Source organism: Silene latifolia, chromosome 2 (assembly GCF_048544455.1).
Source record: "Silene latifolia isolate original U9 population chromosome 2, ASM4854445v1, whole genome shotgun sequence".
NCBI lineage: Eukaryota > Viridiplantae > Streptophyta > Magnoliopsida > Caryophyllales > Caryophyllaceae > Silene > Silene latifolia.
Window position 1 is genome coordinate 38,385,503 of NC_133527.1, and position 17,212 is coordinate 38,402,714.

The following is a 17,212-nucleotide window of genomic DNA, read 5'->3' on the forward strand; positions in this document are numbered from 1 at the left end:
TTATCTTTTTTCCGCTGCATTTATTTTTTTTTTATCAAATGGATTCCAAACACCTTAAGTGTCTTGTATTCAATGGGAAGAACTATGGTTTATGGAAAAATATGATGATCCATTTTATTAAAGGAAACGACTGGGAGTGTTGGTTGATTATCAAGAATGGTCCGAATAAGATCTTACTTGCAACCACAGAAGGCACTACCGTCAAAAAGAAAGAAGAAGACTATATTGAGGCGGATTATAAAAAGGCTGAGAAGAATTCAAAAGCAATAAGCTTATTGCAAAACGGTATGATTGCTACTGAATTCGATCGTTTCTCAACCAGTTCATCTGCCAAGGAAATATGAGATGGTCTAGAATTAGCCTATGAGGGAACCACTGTTGTCAAAAAGCAACGTATGGCATTACTAATGTGAAAATATGAGTTGTTTCCCATGGAGCAAAACGAGTCAGTTGATAGCATGTCCTCTCGCTTTTCTAGCATCATCAATGAGCTAAAGAATTTAGGAAGAACTTTTGACTCCGAGGAAATTGCTAGAAAAATTCTCAGAAGTATGTCTCGCAGATGGAGACATAAAGTATCTGTTATAGAAGAATATAAGGACCTAACTTCGTTATCCTATCAGGAGCTACTCGGAACCTTAATGACTCACGAGATTACTCTGAATCAGGATGAGGGTGAAGCTGACACAAGCAAAAAGATGGCCTTACAAGCTGAGTCTAGCAAGATTAATGATTCTTCAGATATTGAAAATGAAACCGTTCTGTTTGCTAAACGTTTTAAGAAAAAGGCTTTCTTTCAAAATCAAAATAAAACAAATAACAAATCAAAACAAACTCCCAAGAAAAATTCTGAGTCAAAATGGTCTTTCTCTATTCGTGGATGCTTCAAGTGTGGTGATAATGATCACATGATCAAAGATTGCCCTACATGGAAGAAAATTAAAGACAAAAATCAACGTGACAAAACAAAGAAGGAATTCAAGCAAGTTATGATGGCATATTGTTGGGGAGACTTGGACTCTGAAGATGGCGAATCCGAAGATGAAGAAGAAACTGCCAATCTCTGTCTAAGTAGCGTCAGTCTTGACCTATTCTCCTAAAGCGACAATGAAAGCAATGCTTCAAATGCTGAGATGTGTCTTGTTGGAAATTCAGATTCAGATTCGGAGGATGAAGAGGTAAGTTTTCTTGAACTTAAAAAGCAAGTTAAGAAACTTTCTAAGGATAATTTAATTAAGTATTTTGAATAATCCCTTGATCATTGTCATGAACAACGTCTAGAGTTAAAAGACCTTAAGGAACAGATTTTAGATATTGCTGAGGAAAACCAACTTCTGAAAGCTAAAGCCAAAAAGCTCAAATCTAAAGTTATGGCTACTCCAGCTATAACTTCAGACAAGACAAATGCTGAGAAAAACGCTCTTGAATCAAAAGTTAAGGCTAGTGATGCCATAACTTCAGAGCTCAAACTCAACATTAAGCATATTCAAGCTAAAGTTACAGCTAGTGATGCTATAACTTCTGAATTGAAGAAAGTCAATGAGATTTTAAAAGATGAACTTAATGGGAAAGATAGTGTGGTTTCCGAACACAAGAGAGAAATTACTTTTCTCTCTAAGCAATTGGAAGAAACCAGTGATAGTATGTCCAAACTTAAGGAACAACATGAAAATGAGAAACGTGTCTTGAATGAACGTTTTTATAAACTTCGTGAAGACTTTGAGAAAGGTAACTCTTCCAAGGATTCAAATGTAGATCATTCGAAATGTGAAAAAGAAATTGAGTCCTTGAAAGAATTACTCTTACATGCACGAAAAATGCATGATAAATGGGAAGGAAGCACAATAGTTTTAAACTTCCTCACTGAACAATCTGATAATAACATGAAGATGGACTTGGTCATGAATGCTATAGCCGTAGAGACCATGATAAATGCAAATCTAATCCTTCTGATCACGATTTCAGAAAAAGAAAATATGTTAATCTTCCAGAATACTTGATTTGCAATTATTGTGGTTCTACTGTACATATTCAAGTCAATTGTGTCAAACTTGCTTTGGATAAGCAAAAGAATGTCGAAACTGCTAAGACTTGTGATTTCATAGTTGAAGATGATGTCTCAACTATAGATGAATCTAACGACAACGAAGAACGCAATAATGAGTTTAGATGGACTTATGATATGGCTTTTGATTACTCATCTGTTCCTTCAAAATCAAACAAAATAAATGAGAATCGAAAGCATACATTCAAGCCTAAAATTCATAACTCTAAACCTAGAGCGTCTCATGAAGGTACTAGACCTAGAGCTACTTTTGTTAGAACAAAACCTAGAGTACCTTATGTTCCGATTGTTAGACAAAGACCAAAACAACCCAATGTTAAAGCCAAAAGAATAATAAGACAAGTATGGGTTAGAAAGGATCAAATATATAGAGTTACTAACCATAAAGGACCCAACTTAGCTTGGGTACCTAAAAGTTGTATTTGATTCATTTGCAGGTAGTAGTGAAAGAAAATAATCTATGGTATCTCGACAGTGGATGCTCGAGACACATGACAGAGAGATTTAAATCTTTTTCTTTCACTAGAGCCCTTCTTTGGTGGCAAGGTTACCTTTGGAGATAACAAGAAGGGTAGGATTATTGGAGTAGAAAAAATTGGAATCTCAACCTCCCATTCAATCGATAAAGTATATCTGGTAAGTGGTCTTAAACATAACTTACTTAGTATTTTTCAATTATGTGATAAAGGAAATAGAGTTGTTTTTCATGCGATGTTTGTCGTATCATAATTGAAGGTACTAGTAATGTTTTACTCGAGGGTCACCGTATGAGAATGTGTATATGATTGACTTAAATGTTGTCAATACAAATTCCTTTTCGTGTATGAAAGCAACCTCAGATGAGTCTTGCTTGTGGCACAAGAGGTTTGCACACATTAGTCCAACTATTTTAAAGAAACTTAAGTCCATGGATTTAGTTGAAGGCTTGCCCTCAATTAAATTCGAGCAAGAGACAATGTGTGACTCATGTGCCCGCTGCAAACATGTTAGATCCTCTTTTAAACCTAAAAGAATAGTTAGCACTAAACGACCACTTGAGATGGTACACATAGATTTATGTGGACCTATGAGAGTTAGAAGTCGTGGTGGATCAAAGTATATATTTGTTCTAGTCGACGATTACTCAAGGTATGTCTGGCCAATCTTTCTTTCCTCTAAAGATGAAACTTTCGATGAATTTGTAGTATTAATGAAGCTTGCCCAAAATAAATATGATAAAAAGCTAATTTCGATTCGGACAGATCACGGCACGGAATTTGATAATCAATTGTTTATAGAATTTTGTAGGGAAAATGGTGTGGGGCATAACTTCTCCGCACCACGTACCCCACAACAAAATGGTGTCGTGGAACGTATGAATCGAACCCTAGAGGATATGGCTCGTACTATGCTTTTGTGTAGTGGCCTTGGTAGAAGTTTTTGGGCAGAAGCTGTTAGTACCGCATGCTATGTGCATAATAGAGCTATGATCCAACCTATTTTGAAAAAGACTCCCTATGAACTTTTAAGAGGAAGAAAACCCAATATATCACATCTCCGTTGCTTCGGGAGCAAATGCTTTGTTCACAATAATGGAAAAGAAAATTTAGGAAAATTTGACCCTCGAAGTGATGAAGAAGCTTTTTTCCGGGATATTCGGATCATAGTAAAGCTTACAAAGTGTTCAATAAAAGAACCTTGTGCATAGAAGAAAGTGTTCATGTTCGCTTTGACGAAGATAATGTGTTTGATAAAGTTGAACAGGAAGAAGAGGATCCAGATGAGCCCGATTTCTTTCTAGCAAGAAATGAGCCCTTAAATGAAGATGAAGATATTCAAGGTATCAATGATGAACTAGATAATTCTGCAAATGATCCTAAGAGAAGTGATGAGTCCATAGTTAATGATACTATCGACCCTTCCTTAGATAAAGAAAAATATCTTGAAGTTATACCTAATGATGTTGTAACTTCCGATCCAAATCATGATATTTCTAATGAAGTTAGTGATACTTTCAAGAAAATCCCGAGTCCAAATTTCGGGGGAACAAGTCATGATACTTCGTCTGCAGATGATGCTAGTCCATCAATTGATAATGAGCCTAGAGTTCTCAAAAAGTGGAAACATCAAAGCTCCCACCCTTTGGACAAAATCCTAGGGGATCTAGAGCAAGACATTAAAACTAGAAGGTCCTTGAATAATTTCTACTCGTTCTTTTCGTTTGTATCAACCATTGAACCTACCAATATTAAAGAAGCTCTTGCGGAACCTGATTGGATAACTGCTATGCAAGATGAGCTTCAACAATTCGAACGCAATAAGGTATGGCACTTGGTGCCACGACCTAGTGATCGAACAGTTATTCGTACAAGATGGGTGTTCAGAAACAAATTGGACGATACAGGACTTATTACAAGAAACAAGGCACGACTAGTTGTCCAAGGCTACAATCAACAAGAAGGGATCGATTATGACGAGACCTTTGCACCCGTAGCAAGACTTGAGGCTATTCGTCTCATTATTGCCTTTGCTGCTCATAAAGGAATGTAACTATTCCAAATGGATGTTAAGACTGCATTTCTTAATGGCTATTTGGAAGAAGAAGTTTATGTAGAAGAACCTCCCGGATTTTTAGATAGCAAGTTTCAAAACCACGTTTATAAATTAGACAAAGTTTTATATGGTTTGAAACAAGCTCCAAGGGCATGGTATGACAGATTATCCAAGTTTTTACTACAAAATAATTTTATAAGAAGATCTGTCGATAAAACCTTGTTCCTAAAATCCGAGGGCTCTAATTTACTTGTTGTGCAAATTTATGTAGACGATATTATATTCGGTTCTACTAATGAAAAATTGTGCAAGTATTTTTCAGATCTAATGACTTCTGAGTTTGAAATGAGCATGATGGGAGAACTGAAGTACTTTCTAGGCTTACAAATTCAACAAACAAAGGATGGTATAAAGATTCACCAACAGAAATATATCAAGGAACTGATTCGAAAATTCGGTATGGAAAATGCAAAATCTTATGATACACCTATGGTACCTGAAAACAAGATGACTATAGATGAACATGGTAAGTGTGTCAATGAGACTACATATCGAGGTATGATTGGTTCACTTTTATATTTAACTGCAAGTCGTCCTGATATAATGTTTAGCGTATGTGTCTGTGCGCGATATCAATCGTGTCCTAAAGAGTCACATATGATTGTAGTTAAATGTATCTTGAGATATTTAATTGGCACATCTAATTTATACTTATGGTATCCACTTGAGGGTAATTTAGACCTAGTAGGGTATTCAGATGCAGATTATGCAGGATCCTCTTTAGATAGGAAAAGCACTTCTGGGTTTGCTACGTTTGTTGGACCTTGTATTATCACATGGGGATCAAAGAAACAAAATCCAGTTGCAATGTCTACTGCTGAAGCCGAGTATGTATCTGCTGGACTGGTATGTTCTCAATTACTTTGGTTAAAGCAACAACTATGTGATTTTGGTATAAATGTAGGTCGTATGCCTATTATGTGTGACAATACAAGTGCTATAGTAATTTCTAAGAACCCTGCCCAGCACTCGAGGACCAAACATATAGATATCCGAGACCATTTTCTACGTGATCATGTAGAGAAAGGCAACATTTCACTTGAATTTTGTAGTACCGAAAGGCAATGGGCTGATATCTTGACTAAGCCGTTAGCTAGAAAACGCTTGAGATTGGTTTAATTAGCGATAATTAAATCCGTCATAATTATGTCTGGGAACCTGAATGACTGGCTAGGAAGATGAGATTGTACGATTGTGTCCGTATATTTCTCTTGCAAGTTTAATTATGTTTAATAATGTTTATTTTACGTGTTATATATCTTGCTTATGTGTATGGTAATATTTAATATTCTGCATAATCACATTTCTCACAAAATATTCGACAAAATCTACAATATATTGCCTAAATATAATAAAGATATTTCTATCTTATTATATTCCTACACAATCATGCCTAAACACCATCACAAAAGATTCTTTCCTAATCTTACATCAAAGAGGATTCTTTTCTTATTATTACCATATAAGAAATAGGAAATAGTACCAAAACAAAAAAAGGGAAAGTGCCGGAAAAAAAAATGCACGAAAAAAAAAGTGCCGTAAAAGAAAAAAAAAGGGGGGGGGGCACGAAAAAAAATTTAAAAAAGTGCCGAGAAAAAAAAAGGGAAAGGCATTAAAAATTTAAGGAAATTGGTATTATTTTCTATCTTTAAAGGAAGAAAAAGCAATGTGAGTTTTGAGATGTTGGATTCTAAGATGGAATCTAATTTTACTTCTATTCTTGGAAGGATTAATGAGCAAGATAAGAAATTAGGTGAGTTGTTTGAGCTTCTTCAAAAGGAAAGAAGAGTTGATACTAGTGGACCAAGTGAAATTAGCCCGCCGCGTCTAAACACCGTCTTGTCACGGTTTGACACGAAAATTGACCATGCTCTTAAGGCCGCCGTGCGAACACACTCTGAGTCTACTCATATGAGGGAAGGTTTGGATAGTTTGGTTAAGTTTGGTGATGAGCTTTTACAATCTGGAAAGAAGATGAGGTCTGAGATGCAAACTATATATGAAGCAGTTAAAGCTATGGCTTTGAGGATTGGTAACTTCGATACTCGATTGACTGCCCAAGCTGCACTCCTAGACCATTGTCATGCGCGACTCGAGGACTTGGAATATCGAACCCGTCCTAGGTCACAACCGCCGAGTCCACGCTACCCTTGACCACCTTGCCTCACCCAATCCAACCTAGCCTTATCTTTTTAATTCCTTTGCTCACAATAAAAATCCATTCTTATGGATATTAGCTCAATTCCGCATTTTATTCCTCGTGTGATTGCAGTTTATAATATTATTATGCTAATTAAGAACTAGATTGCGTTTAATATAATATGTTTTTCATGATTAATTATTGTCTCATAATATATTATTCTAGTTGTTTTATGTTTGTTCTTATCTTTTCAATGATGCCAAGAGGGGGAATTGTTTTTATGATTTGCGACCGTCTCAAGTTAATTCTCTCAAGGCGTTCTATAGTTATAACTTTGAAAAGATTATTAGTTTCTGCGCTCAACTGTTCTATAATTTGGGAAGTATTATGTTGAGGGGGAACTAGACTTAGACACAAATCATAGGAGACTTGTCATCATCAAAAAGGGGGAATTTGTTGGACCTGTAGTCCTATTTAATTGTTTTGATAATAACAGTAATGATTTGTATGTGGACTTAATATTATAAACATATGCGTGTAATTGTGTGCTTAAGTCTTAATTTAGAAAGGAACAATTACAATGACGCAAGCTTGAAGTATTGGACCAAGGAGGTTTTACTTCAAAGACATTTGATCGTAATGATTCAAGATCAAGACCAAATAACAACCACGAGACTTAAGATGAGAGACTTGTGAAGAGACGATTCGTTTACTGAAGATCTACTGAAGATTAGATAGTATAGGTCGTCATCCGGTAATGGTTTTACTTTGTTTGATTTAAAGGTTAGTGAAGTTATGACCTAATAGCCATAACTTCATTGCTAGACAAAAATGATGCGTTAATTTTTGGAAAATATATTTTTAGTGACTTAAAAAATAAGAGAGTATTTATTTTAATTGGAATTAATTAATAAGAATTTAAGTTGAATAAACTATTGGTTTGTAACACGATATTTATATCGTCATGCAACCTAGGGCTTTAACTAAATTCTATCTCGATTTGTTGTGGGCTATGGAAGCAAGAGTGGACCGAAGGAGGCCTAGAGGCCGGCCGAACCCTAGGTGGCCGAAACCCTAGGAGGCCAAATTCCTTCTTCCTTTGCTTCTTACTTGTTCATCAAGTCGTTTAGGGATTTATAATTCCAGAACATTCTTATGCCCTAATTCCAGAACATTCCTAAACCCTAATTCTCCACTATTATAAATAGTCTCATTCATTCAACAATAAAAGTTGACACACACATCTACACTTTTAGAGAGAAAAATATTTTAAGCAAATTTCTTTGAGCTTTAATTTTTATTCTATAATTTGCTTATACAAAAATTGCGCATCAATTTTGTCAATCACTCAAAGAAAAATCGTTATAGGATACTAAGTACACAAGATATTGTACTCACTCGCATAACGTGAGATTAGTATTTATCGTTGTACTTTTCTTATTAACGTAAGAGCAACCTAGAGTATTTAGCGATACTCAATCTGAGTTATAATCATATAGTTGATTATACGAGTGGATTGATAATTTTTGTAATCCGGAGAAAGGTACTAAAAATTATTAATCGAGAATAGTGGACGTAGGTTACGACTTGTAAAACTGAACCACTTCAAAATCCTGTGTGTCTCTCTTTCTCTCTCTCTCTCTTTATTATTGTTATTTCGATTTTGCATTTATTATTAGTAATTTAATTAGTTGATTTTAATCAATAAAATCAAATAATTATTTTATATCATATAGATCGAAAAAGTGGTCATCGTTTTTAATACTCAATTCAACCCCCCCCCCCCCCTCCCCCCTCTTTCGTATTCGATCAATAGACTCCTCACTTACAGTGTACAACTTCAAGTCTTGGGCCTGCTGATGCATCCTCGTGTCTAGCCCAAGTCGAACCTTGGACTCTGATGCCACTTGTTGTGCGGAAGCGTGAATATCACGTGTTTGGCCTCTGCTGCATCGGTGTCCACAACTCATAATATTACGATATTGTCCGCTTTGAGCCTCGTACTATTATATTTTGTAAACACTTGTAAAGATGAACTTTCATCTTTATTCTACCGATGGAGGACATGGGTTTGCACCCTAACATTACCATTATTTCACTCCTCCAAATTACCATTGCAAAAGAGCAACTAACATTGGAAGCTAGGTTTTGTTCAAAGAGTGAAAATGTGAAAACAAACATATACTATGACAACATCAATTCCCTCCTCAATACGCTCACCAAACACTCTTCAAAGTCTATGTTTCTTGAGACGTCGTATGGAGATGGTGAGGATCGTGTCAATGGTCTCTATGTTTGCCGTCCAGATATCACCTTGGATACGCATGTGTCGCCTCTTCTATCGACTTGTTCAACCAACATTGCTCCCTCAACAAGGAAGCCTTGGTTTGGTATTTACTCCTAGTTTTTCCTCAATTCATCATATTTAGTGATAGGAAAAAATATACTCCGTAGTAGTTAATTTGTTTTTAAGTCTGATATTTTGTCAATTTAAGCATAATAGCTCTGCCTGATGAAGAGGCCTACTGAGGATCAGAGACGAACTACTTTGTGCCTTAGATTCATCTGGCTTTGTTCAACACTACTTTCTGCAGCAAAGCACTCTTAATAGGAGATCGCAGGTCTCTAAAATTTATCAGTTGTTTACGCCTAAGGAGAGTAAAGTATTTTGGTCTACTACGATATGAAATTCAGGTGTTGTACCTAAACATTCTGTGATGAGTGCAATGGTCATCCAAAATAAGCTTGCAACCCTTGATAATAATTTCTGCAAAAGAGGTATGCAATTACCTTTTCGACGTGTTCTTTGCCTCAAAGATGCTGATACTGCTGAGCAACATCTTATTAGATGTTCATTTGCTGCGGCTGTTTGGGCTAACGTTTAAGCTGCATGGTTTAAGAATCATAATAGTGGCAGCAAATATTGTTCAGAAGCAACAAGAATAGCAGTAATTGCGGGTCAGACCAATGCACGCACAACTAAGTCACATAAAATTTCCCGAATAAACCTCAAATCCTTGAGAAGATATAAGAGGGGATAGATATTATTGAATGTTGTTTAAATGATAATAATATTATTCATACTTAAAGCATTCATAAACTAGAGCTACCGTCTCCAATAATTAATGGTACTTCATATATAAATCATTGAATTTGAGAGTTATAGCAACCTTGTCATACACATAAGTTAAACCCCTGTAAACTGTAGTTTAGAAATCTTCTCAGTGTCATTCAAGTCCCATTCCTCATAAACTAGTTTATCAAGATCACTCCATTCTAGAGACACTACAATGCTACAGTTGTTGTGCTCAATAATCCGCCGAGTGTCAGAACCCAAATTAAAAGAAACATCCGATTTCAAATGTGCTTGCGGAAGTCCAGGAGACAGCGGACTTGCATTCAAGTCGATGGCAACCGTTAAGACCGCATCAATTGGCACAGCAACCACAGATTTAGAGAGTGGTAATGCACAACCTGATTGGAGTTGGATATCTGATGAAGAATTACCTTGATAAAGGACGCTCTGATAATATGCCTTGTCATGTTCAGTCAAGTATGTTTCATTACTGTGCGTAGCAACAACACTCCCACTAAGACGATGAGTAACATCCGGATATCCATTGCATTTGAATAAAATTCTAAGTTTAGCCTGCAGTGCCTCTGAAAATATTGTATAAAACACCTCTGCATAGCCATTTACACCTCGAATAACGGAACAAATACGCTCATCATACCAAGACATCGGTTTCTTAACATTGTCACTAGACCAACTAATTTCTCCCTCAATTAATACCTCACCTTTAACATCCTTAAGCTTTACTCCCATAGCTAAATATTCAGTCATATTAAGACAACGCCATTTGACCTCTATAGGAATGATTTCCTCCTTTCCAGAATATTTGACAGGATTCAGCTCATCTCTGTCAAATAATAAAAACCTTGAATTACTGTCACGAATTGCCACTGTTCCGAAAATTTCTAACTCCCTATTAGTATTGTGATGAATCACAACTGTATACACCTCCACTAGAGAACGCGGAAAGTGTTTCCTGGGAACAAAAAGTGGTGTCAAAACGACAATCATTTGATACAACAGAACACATAGAAAATATATAGCTGTAAAATTAAAACAATAAACGTAAACCAAACAAAGAGTTACCTACCCGCTAAAGTCGTCTAGTTGTAGCTCAGTAAATATCTGAAAGGATTAGGAAAAAAAAAAACTCATCAATAGGATTTACATAAAGGGTATGTAATGAGACAGGAAAATAAAATAAAATAAAATAAAATAAAAGTGAGGCGGGAAGGCACACGACCTTAGGGAGGTCAAACTGCTGGCCAGTTTCGTCCCACAATTGATGTGGGTGACACCATACCACTTTAAACCGGACAACAAAATCGTTAGATACAGTATCACAATCACGAACATAAACGCTGTCAGCAAGGAAGTCTTCCTGACAAATAATATCTTGTTGTTGTGGTAGATCAAGCTGACATAGGTGAAGATTAATTCTAAGAAAAGAATACGCCGGCACAACTACAACATCTCTAGGAAGCAGAATAGGAACGTTAGACACAGCCTCAAAGGACTGATTAGAAAGACGGTTAAGAAGGACTATCCCGGGATACTTGGAACCATATGTGTTCCCACAACGAGCAGTAATTTTTCCGGATAGATTAAGAGGCGTAGGAGCACTATTATCATTTGTCTTAATAAGTGTGATTTCAAGAATAGCCATAACGGCAGTAGGGAAGGCAGCATAAGCGACAAAAACAGAATTATAAGAAAGTATTCCGACTTTGTTGTATTGATTAATATCGGTCAGTTTGTCAAAAGATAAAGCCTTTCTCACAATGACAGAATTATCAGTCTTATCCGCAAGCGACAAAAATATATGAGTCCAACAAGTGGAAACAAGACATTCAGCAGGCATACCCAGAGATAAGAGATTGTTTTGGGGAGTTAAAGTTTGGGGATCATGAGAGGATCGATGATAGAGTTGATAGGTATTGTTATTTTCATCATATAGAGTAATACTACCATAAATCTCCAACGTATCACGCTGCTCAAAATAATTGGATTCGGGGAGGACTCCGACAGAAAATAACTCAGAAAAAGGTGCACCAATAGCTGAAGAGAGGTATGACCCGGGCGTGTTCAGATGAAGCAACCAATCCTTATTTTCGATTGGAATTTCTTTGAGGGTGCACGCATCATCCTCCGCCATAATTCTAACATCAACAGGAAAATCGTAATCAACAACAAGGTAAAGAGATCGAAATAGAAGCAAATGAAGATGGTTATTCAATGCAATGGAAGAATAAATATATGCGCATGAAATTAGAAACTAAGAGATTGAATAAGTCGATTAAAAGCAAAGAGAAAAAGAAATTGAATTGAAACCTTAAATTAATCACACCTGAATTTTTAATCAAAGTTACATCAAATACTTGGGATTGAAACCTTAAATTAAGCACACTTCAATTAAAAATCAACTTACACAGTAAACAGGTCCGTCCAATAGAGAGTTCAAAAGGTTCTAAGAATCGGGGTCCAACTGACAAGGGGGCCTCAATATATATGTTTCGGTGTAACTATATATTTAAACTTACATTACTTGGTTTGATCTCTTTTTTTTTTTTGATGACGAGGAGGTTGGATCTCCCAGGATCTGAGTGACCCCACCCCCGCTGCGCGCTACTGTATCTACGCGTTGAGTTCTTTTCATCGGGGATTATTCCTCTCCAAGGCGTCGGTCCCCAGGAAAGTGTTCATCTAGGGAATCGAACCCTGGTTTGATCTCTTTTGTCATACATCAATCAATCAATACTATATATTAAATTCCGAAACTAAAGGACTTCAATGTAATTAAAGAAACTTATACAAATTAATTATACTATATAGTTTTAAATCACTAGCACCGTGTGATGGACCCGATAAAGGGATCTCAATGCAAATATTATATAGTTTGGGTTAAAATTAAATTATCACTAGAAGTTTGGAAATTTTCCTAAACATGGTCAATTTCCTTAAAATAAAATAATTAATTAAGATGGTAAATTTTCTTAAAATAAAATAATTAATTAAGATGGTCAATTTCAAGGAGACTAGAAGAAAGAAGATGCTTGGTAATTTTCTGAAATATTTATAAAAGATGGTCAATTTCCTTCAAATAAAATAATTAATTAGTATTTAGATGCACATTTATAGTTTATTAATTAGTATTTTATTAAACTTTATAGTTTATTAGATGCACATTTATGGTATTAATTATTATCATCATAAAATTATATATTAAATTTAAAAATCTATGCAATTTTATTAAACTTTAGTTTATTAGATGTATAGAGATGTTAATTATTTAACATACAAAAATATAATATAAGTAGGTTATAAATAATTCAAGTTAGATTCCATTATATATAATATTGCATAATGCTTTTGATTTGATTTAATGTATATATGTAATATATTTATATAAACATATAATCCTCTTAAAATTGCATGCCTAAGTAGTAAAGTAATTTTGTCGGTAAAGAAAATAATTGTAATAACATTGGATATAGTTATATGATAGTAATCACTTATTTGAATGGTAAAAGTAGCAATATTATTAGTGAGATTAGTGAAAGTGGTAGGAACAATAACGGAGTAGTGAAATAATCAATATTAATACGGCAATAGTGAAAGTAATAATAATTACGGCCGGAGTAGTTAAATTATCAATATTAATGCGACAGTAGTGACAGTAACAATAATTACGGCGGGATTGGTGAAAGTAACAATGATTACGGGCAAGTAATGAAATGTTATTACTATTGTTTCATTAATAAGAGTAAAATATTAATAGCGAGAGTATTGAATTTGTCTTAAAATTTATTTCATCGTAATTTTAGGATATGTGATAGAAAAATATATTAGTGATAAATTTATGGGTTATGCAACTTTAACTAATTTTATTTAATGAAAAAAAAAGAATTAATGGTAAGTAAAGATAGCCCGGGCGAAGCCGGGCAACAATACTAGTGAGTACTTAAAAGTTAAAACTACTATAACCCCTTGTAACTTGTTCAGAAATTTTTAATACAAATTTTTAACCATTATTTTGAAGGTCTCGTGAATGTTATTATTACATTGCTCCCAAAAAAAATTATTATTGCAATATTTATATTAAGAATTTTCAAATTTAAAGCGTGAACATTGACAGCTTATTTTTCACTTCTTTTTTTATTATATAGGATCTCATTTTAAACTTTACAACTGGGCCCCTTAATTTCATTGGACGGCCCTATCAGTAAATATCATCAAATACTTGGAAATGAGATTAAATTGTCTTTTTAGAACATACATGATCACAAAATCTCGCGCACGATATTCAATTACTTGGACATGAGACAAAATTACCGTTTTAGCATTTAGGCATTATTAAATCGTCAGGAAACAAAAAATAACCATATTTTGACATTGTCTTTTTACAAGTAGGGATGGCAATGGGTCGGGTTGGATCGGATTTTGCAAGATCCAAACCCGATCCACTTACTTATTGGATCACAGATCTATATCCATGCCCGATCCATATCCAAAATTTCAAAATCCATACCCGATCCATTATATTTTTTTCAAACCCATACCCGCTCCAAATCCATACCCGATCCACTACATAATCCAAAACCCAATCCGAAACTTGATTTGACTACATAAAAATTTAATCTTATATAAGAAAATTTAAATTTCAAGGTTAATAAAGCCTAAATTTTCAAAAATATCCAATTGGATCGGGTTCGGGTATGAATGGATCGGGTTTGGATTTGGTTCGGGTTTTTCAATAGTGGATATGGATATGGGTTTTTAAACAGTGGATCGGGGATGGGTTTTTAAAAGGTGGGTTTGGATCGAATATTTTCCTTCGGTTCGATTCGGGTTTTTAAAAGGTGGGTTTGGATCGAATATTTTTCAATAGTTGTAGCTCAGTAGTTAGTGGAAAATATGTTGGATGAAAGAGAATATGATGTGTCAAAAAGATAGAGGAGAAGGAAAAAATAAGAGGATTGTTACATACTCTAATACTCTACAATGTTCATGCTCTTAGAGTGCAGTGACTTTTATGGGATTTGTGCAATGTATAGACATGGATTATGGGAAGTGCAAAACGACATCTAAAATGGAAAAAAAAAAATCTTTTCCCCTAAAACGACTAATAATAAAAAACGGAGGGAGTATTTACGAGTGTTTTGACATGAGGAACTCTTATTAGAATGCTAATTTTGTGATGTGTAAATTTAATGTGTCATCAAGGAAAATTAAAGATATTACCTCCGTTCGGGTCATTTGTTGTCCTTTGATTTTGGCACAAAGAACAAGAAAAGAGAAGAGAGCCAATTACTAAATGACATGTGGACTAAATTGTTCATCAAATGCATTTCTAATATAGAAAGGACAACAAATGACCGAGACACCCCAAAATGAAAAAGGACAACAAATGACCAGGACGGAGTGAGTAATTGCGTGATTTTGAGAATTATAGGAACAAGTAATTCTCATGAAGACAAATCTATTATTGAATAGTTCGTTCGTGGTTTGTGACACTACAATCAAACCATTTATATATACTACTCGGACAAACTTAACTCAAACCTAAAATCATCCAACACATCATAATTTTTTGGTTAAATGAGCATATCCGGGAAATTAATTGGAATTTTGGAGTTAGTTTGAAACTATTTGGGTAAATGGGTCCACATTAGTTCTTTATTTTTTTTTTCCCAGATTTTAAGCAAAGCCGCTAGTTAAACTAGCAAATAGCAGAAGCAGATTTATAATAGCGGATAACATTAGTAGAATACGATTAACATATTTTAGTAGCAGGTTTGACTACTATCAAATTAATTTAGCAGATAGATTTGAGAAAAGGTGTTTGGTAGTTAACAGATTATAACATCATATTCAAAAACAGTAGATTTTGACCAATATGCTATCGGAGTATGTTATTAACCAAACACATCAAATTAGTAGACTAGGTAGCACCAAAACGGACACGAACACGGACATTGACACGACACAGACACGTGACACGGCTTTCCATAAAATTTAGGACACGGGACACGTCATTTAAATTTAATAAAATAGAAGTATATTTTATAGTTATATATGTGTGATTTTATTTTTGAAAAAGTATTGAATATTAAATTTAAATAAGTGAAGGTAAAACTTACGTTAATTATAACTCATTCTCATTTCCAAAATCAAAAACCAACTTATAACCAATCTATTTCGACATCTCATTACTAGTCTAAAGAACATCATTTGTCTCCAATTCAACTTATTTCTTCACCAAATTCAACCATATAACAATTCTCGCCATTTACCTTAAATTCAACTTGATTTTGTTTGGAGGTGTGTTCAAATACCATGGACACGGCTCAAAATACCATGGACACATGTCAGACACGTGCCCAAATAAAAGATGAAAGTTAGACACGGCTTTACAAGTGTACAACACGTTTTGACGTGTGTCCGACGAGTGTCGTGTCCGACACGGGTGTCCGTGCTACCTAGTTAGTAGATTGATTGGTCAACAACTCAACAAACTATTTAGGTTTGAATCTACTAATTTCAGCCAATATGTTGTTTACAAAACATGGCCTAGCTCTTGGAATTGAAGAAATAGGAAGGCCGCATGGAAACTAACGACTTCACTACTCGTGCATGCGTGATATTAGATTCACTTAGTCTGATGAGGGATAAAGTTGTTGGTCTAAACTAGCGGCTTTTTCTTTGTAAAAATCTCACAAATACACGTGTTATAAAGGTTATGAAATACAGCAGAGCCGCTATAATTGGCGACTTTAACTAAAATCAGGGAAAAAAATAAAGCTGACGATGTGGACCCATTGATCCCAAATAGTTTGAAACCAACCTTAAAATCCTAATTAGTATTGACTCCTTGTTTGAGTGGTACCCTCTTCTAGGGTCCGATTAGGCCTAATAAATGCTTTATCTTGGTGATTAGTCGCCTTTAACAAGTAGTGGTGTAAGAGCAATAGCAATAGAAGAACTTTATATAAAGTTCCTCTTTTGGCATATCACATTTCATTAATTCCAATTTTTAAGAACTTTTATTCACAATAGATGACATTTTTATAAAGTTGTTAAATTGAAAATAGTAAATATGTAACTGGTATACATAATTTTCAAAGCGAAGTCATGTTTATTGGTCCCCAAGTTTCCATGTATAAACACACCAAGTTCTTATTTTAGAACTTAATTCTTAAAATTAAGAACAAAATTGTAGTTGCAATAAAAGAACTTTTTATTTGAGGTTCTTACTGACAACTTTAAGAATAAGAACCACTATTGCTATTGCTCTAATGGGTAATTGATTTTGCTTGGTTGGGTAATTAATATTTTATTGACC

General features: G+C 34.7%; 1 protein-coding gene across 2 annotated transcripts; it reads right to left on the bottom strand.

The window, feature by feature from the left end:
* Positions 1 to 9,918: 9,918 nt before the first annotated feature.
* LOC141629296 (uncharacterized) lies at positions 9,919 to 12,371 on the bottom strand. 2 transcript variants are annotated; one of them, XM_074442321.1, is made up of 4 exons: positions 12,299 to 12,371; positions 11,114 to 12,029; positions 10,961 to 10,995; positions 9,919 to 10,846 (listed from the first exon to the last, which is right to left on the bottom strand). In XM_074442321.1, the coding sequence occupies exons 2-4, from the start codon at positions 12,023 to 12,025 to the stop codon at positions 9,985 to 9,987; spliced, it is 1,809 nt and encodes a 602-aa protein (XP_074298422.1). In that variant the 5' UTR covers positions 12,026 to 12,029; positions 12,299 to 12,371; the 3' UTR covers positions 9,919 to 9,984. The 2 variants fall into 2 exon arrangements, with proteins under 2 accessions (XP_074298422.1, XP_074298427.1); XM_074442326.1 differs by lacking the exon at positions 12,299 to 12,371 and adding an exon at positions 12,218 to 12,292.
* Between the last annotated feature and the right edge of the window lie 4,841 nt (positions 12,372 to 17,212).

Excerpts from the sequence above, each read along its gene's own strand:
- LOC141629296 (XM_074442321.1), bottom strand. The coding sequence starts at position 12,025 with ATGGCGGAGGATGATGCGTGCACCCTCAAAGAAATTCCAATCGAAAAT. Across the intron at positions 10,996-11,113 it reads AGCAGTTTGACCTCCCTAAG|ATATTTACTGAGCTACAACT; the intron begins GTCGTGTGCCTT and ends TAATCCTTTCAG. Across the intron at positions 10,847-10,960 it reads CAACTAGACGACTTTAGCGG|GAAACACTTTCCGCGTTCTC; the intron begins GTAGGTAACTCT and ends TTTTGTTCCCAG.